Source organism: Limulus polyphemus, unplaced genomic scaffold (genome assembly GCF_000517525.1).
Source record: "Limulus polyphemus unplaced genomic scaffold, Limulus_polyphemus-2.1.2 Scaffold4093, whole genome shotgun sequence".
NCBI lineage: Eukaryota > Metazoa > Arthropoda > Merostomata > Xiphosura > Limulidae > Limulus > Limulus polyphemus.
Window position 1 is genome coordinate 96,725 of NW_013669703.1, and position 3,372 is coordinate 100,096.

Below are 3,372 nucleotides of genomic sequence, written 5' to 3' on the forward strand. Positions count from 1 at the left end.
ATGATCCCTTGAATACGTACAAGTTCTCCAATGCCAACAGCAGAAAAACATCTCCACACCAATATGGACCCACCACCATGCTTGACAGTTGGGATGGTATTCGCCGAGACATATGTTGGGTTTCCACTATACACACCGTTTGTCATTTAACCTCAAAAGTTCTATTTTGGTCTCATTTGACCATAGAACTTTCTGCCACATTGCTGAAGGGTTACTGAAATGTTTACAGACATAGTCCATTCATGATCTAAGATGCACCTTCGTCAGTAGCGGTTTCTCTGAAATTGGTTTATAGCCTTATCCAGAATTGTGCTTCTGAACAATCTTCTCCCTCACGTCTGTAGAGAGTTCTTTACTCATCATTCTCAATATGTAACACTAAACCAAATTTTTAACTTTCAAAATACTCTGCTTAAATCAATACTGATGGCTCAAAATGACCTAAAGAATTTTTTCACATGGCTATATAATATACAGGGTAGTGAGGAGGTGAAGACTTTTGCAACATGTGTTTCCAAGATTTTTGTGTTAGATCACTAAACTGGGTAACAATGCACCTTTTGTTCTTTGTAATTTTTAGAAACTGGTCTGAGATTAATAGAATAAATATTTTTGGTCATTTGAGTTATGTCTTTCACAAGATAATACTTAAAATTTATTACCAGCACAGAGGGAAGGATGAAGACTTTTGCAAGGAACTGTACATATCAAAGTTCAAATTTTAAGTAAAAATAATAATTAGAGCTATTTACTCAAAAATGTTTCAGAATTAATATTTTGTCAATTCTTAACAGTTATTTAGTGTCATACACAAAGAAAAAGATGTTTAATCTTACATTTATAAACAGCTCTGATGAATTTTGCACACAGCTTGTTACAGTGTTTCAGCCCATACCATACATAGGTTGATATCTGCTAAACTAGTTTTGTTTCTCACATGATTTCCCTTTTTTTCTCCGATTTTATTAGCTCAACCTCTCTTCCCACCCTTTTATAACCAAACAACATGTCATGCAAGCAACTATCAGTGAAGTAAAGCTTTGAAAATAGCTACAGGCAAAGTTAAACACCATTGGAGGGAGCAAATTATAAACTAAAAATTTATGTTAACGTAGAATGAATAAAATGGTGTGAGAAGTAATTTATAGTTTTCTGGAAAATTATAAGGCCTAGCTGTTGAAGAGAACAACAACAAAAACTAACGAAAAGCTTAGACTTAGGAACAAACCACAAATCTTGGAATTGTTTTAGTTTCGTAAACATTTTGTTCCTGAAAATTCTTTTGAGGTAAATTATATTTATTCGAAAAGTGTGGAATTGTTTTTCTGCCTAGTTAAGTTTAAAGAGTATGGTAAGCGATATTCCAATGACTAAAAACCTTATTTATTGAATATTATTAAGTTTATCACATGTAATCAACCTAGCTAGGTACAATAACTTAATACCTATTGAAAAGGAACCATATTTATTAGATAAAAATTGATTTGGACAAATAATATTGTTAGATAGCTTGATCCAACATGCTTGTGACATGTCAGATCTTTGTTAGTTTTTTAATCTTTATTACATGAACTAGTGATTATTGCAATTGGTAAAATAAAGTATAAAATGAAGAACGTTAACAAATACCAACGAAGTTGAAAATTATATATATTATATATAACTATATATAATGGAACTTTCTGATTAATAATAAAAAAAAATGTAAACTCTATAGAAAAATATTTTTTTTCAAAACAATTACTCAACAAAATCTTGGAAATTTCACAACCTAAAAATAGCAGAAATAAATCAAATTAAATGATTTTTACAGCTGAAACTAGATATTGTAAGCTTTTACTAAGATTCATGTAATTTGGTTAAGTATTTCCATGGTGAGAAAGAAAAGTGTCAAGTGTCAATTTTGTTGCCAGGTTTCAAAAATTTGCTTCTAACAGTGAAATTAGAGAAACTAAGATAAAACATGTATATGAGATTCGTACTATCTCTTGTCAAGAATAACAATCATTAACCATGTTTCTCTTTATTTCTTTTGTGTTTATATGAGAATATTAAATACAAAGGCTGTTATAATGTTTAAACAGTGTAATGTAAACCAGTTAATGATTCACATAAATTCTCATCTTTCTGTTGTTTCTCAAACATGATGAACACTAGCAATGGACATTGTTTACTAAATTCTGTCAGTATAATATCACAAAGCTAAAAAATACAACTGTAACCATACTACATATAACAGCAATTAAAGTTTGTGTTTACTAGATTCTGTCAGTATAATATCACAACGCTAAAAAATACAACTGTAACCATACTACATATAACAGCAATTAAAGTTTGTGTCGCTCAAGTTAATAATTATGCAGGTACAACCAACATTATACTAACGTTTTGGACACCAAAATATCTAATTTTCTTGCAGCCTCAGAAGCAAACCATTTATAGCTTTTCAAAACAGCAGGGTCATGACCTCTCACCTCAAGTTCAATGGTTTTGTACAACTTGTCCATTTCTAGTTTTCTAATCTGAAATTGATAAGTTACATAAGAAAATAATCTACTTTCACAGACACAATAAAGTACATATTTTACAGACCAAGAACCAACACAATATATGTAAACTTCACAAAAAACAAGAACTAATACTGTATACACAATATATGTAAACTTCACAAGATTGGTTCAGGTTTAAGCATTAAACACTAACCAACTATGCATTAAAAATATCTCCAATAAACTGTACAAAAAATGAGTACCATCTTGAATGATGCTTCAAAATTTAAACCTCTTATTTGAGATACACACTGATGATGATACAACATTGAGGATTAAGTTCCCATTTTTTGCAAATTGGTTAAAATAACACTTGGTAAATGGTTATATTAATGAACTGGGGAATACATAACTAATCTTCAAAGATCATATAAACCCAGGGTAGTTGGAAATCACACAAACTACAGAAAATCAATAAAATTTAATGAAACTTTATAATCAATTACCTAACCATGAAACATTTTATGTAACTTCATAAGTATTAGATAAAATGCAACATTATTTTCACTGTTTCTACATACAGTTACTATTTGTTTTCATCACAATACATGGCAAACAATAAAAAGCACTAAAACTGCCTTTCAATTATTATTTAGTATTAAAGCTTCTGAACAAGTTATCTTCTGTATTCATTGGTTCACCTCTAACAGATAAATTTTCAATGGAAAATGAGTTCTTGTTACTTTTTGTGTCAAGATTTTGATAAAAGTTCTTTGCCTTTTGCAAATCAATTTATCTACAAAAGATCTGTTTACAGTACTACACTTGTCAATAATAACTGTGAGAAATTCCATAAGTCATGCTAAACATACTTTCACTTGCA

General features: G+C 29.9%; 1 protein-coding gene across 1 annotated transcript in view; it reads right to left on the bottom strand.

The window, feature by feature from the left end:
- The window catches only part of LOC111088594 (28S ribosomal protein S10, mitochondrial-like), a 31,262-nt gene extending 28,739 nt beyond the window's left edge, over window positions 1–2,523 (bottom strand). Inside the window, exon 1 of the mRNA XM_022399181.1 lies at window positions 2,386–2,523. Coding sequence (XP_022254889.1) covers window positions 2,386–2,507 — 122 coding nt within the window. The 5' untranslated portion in view covers window positions 2,508–2,523. The remainder of the gene's footprint in view (window positions 1–2,385) is intronic.
- Window positions 2,524–3,372: the final 849 nt, after the last annotated feature.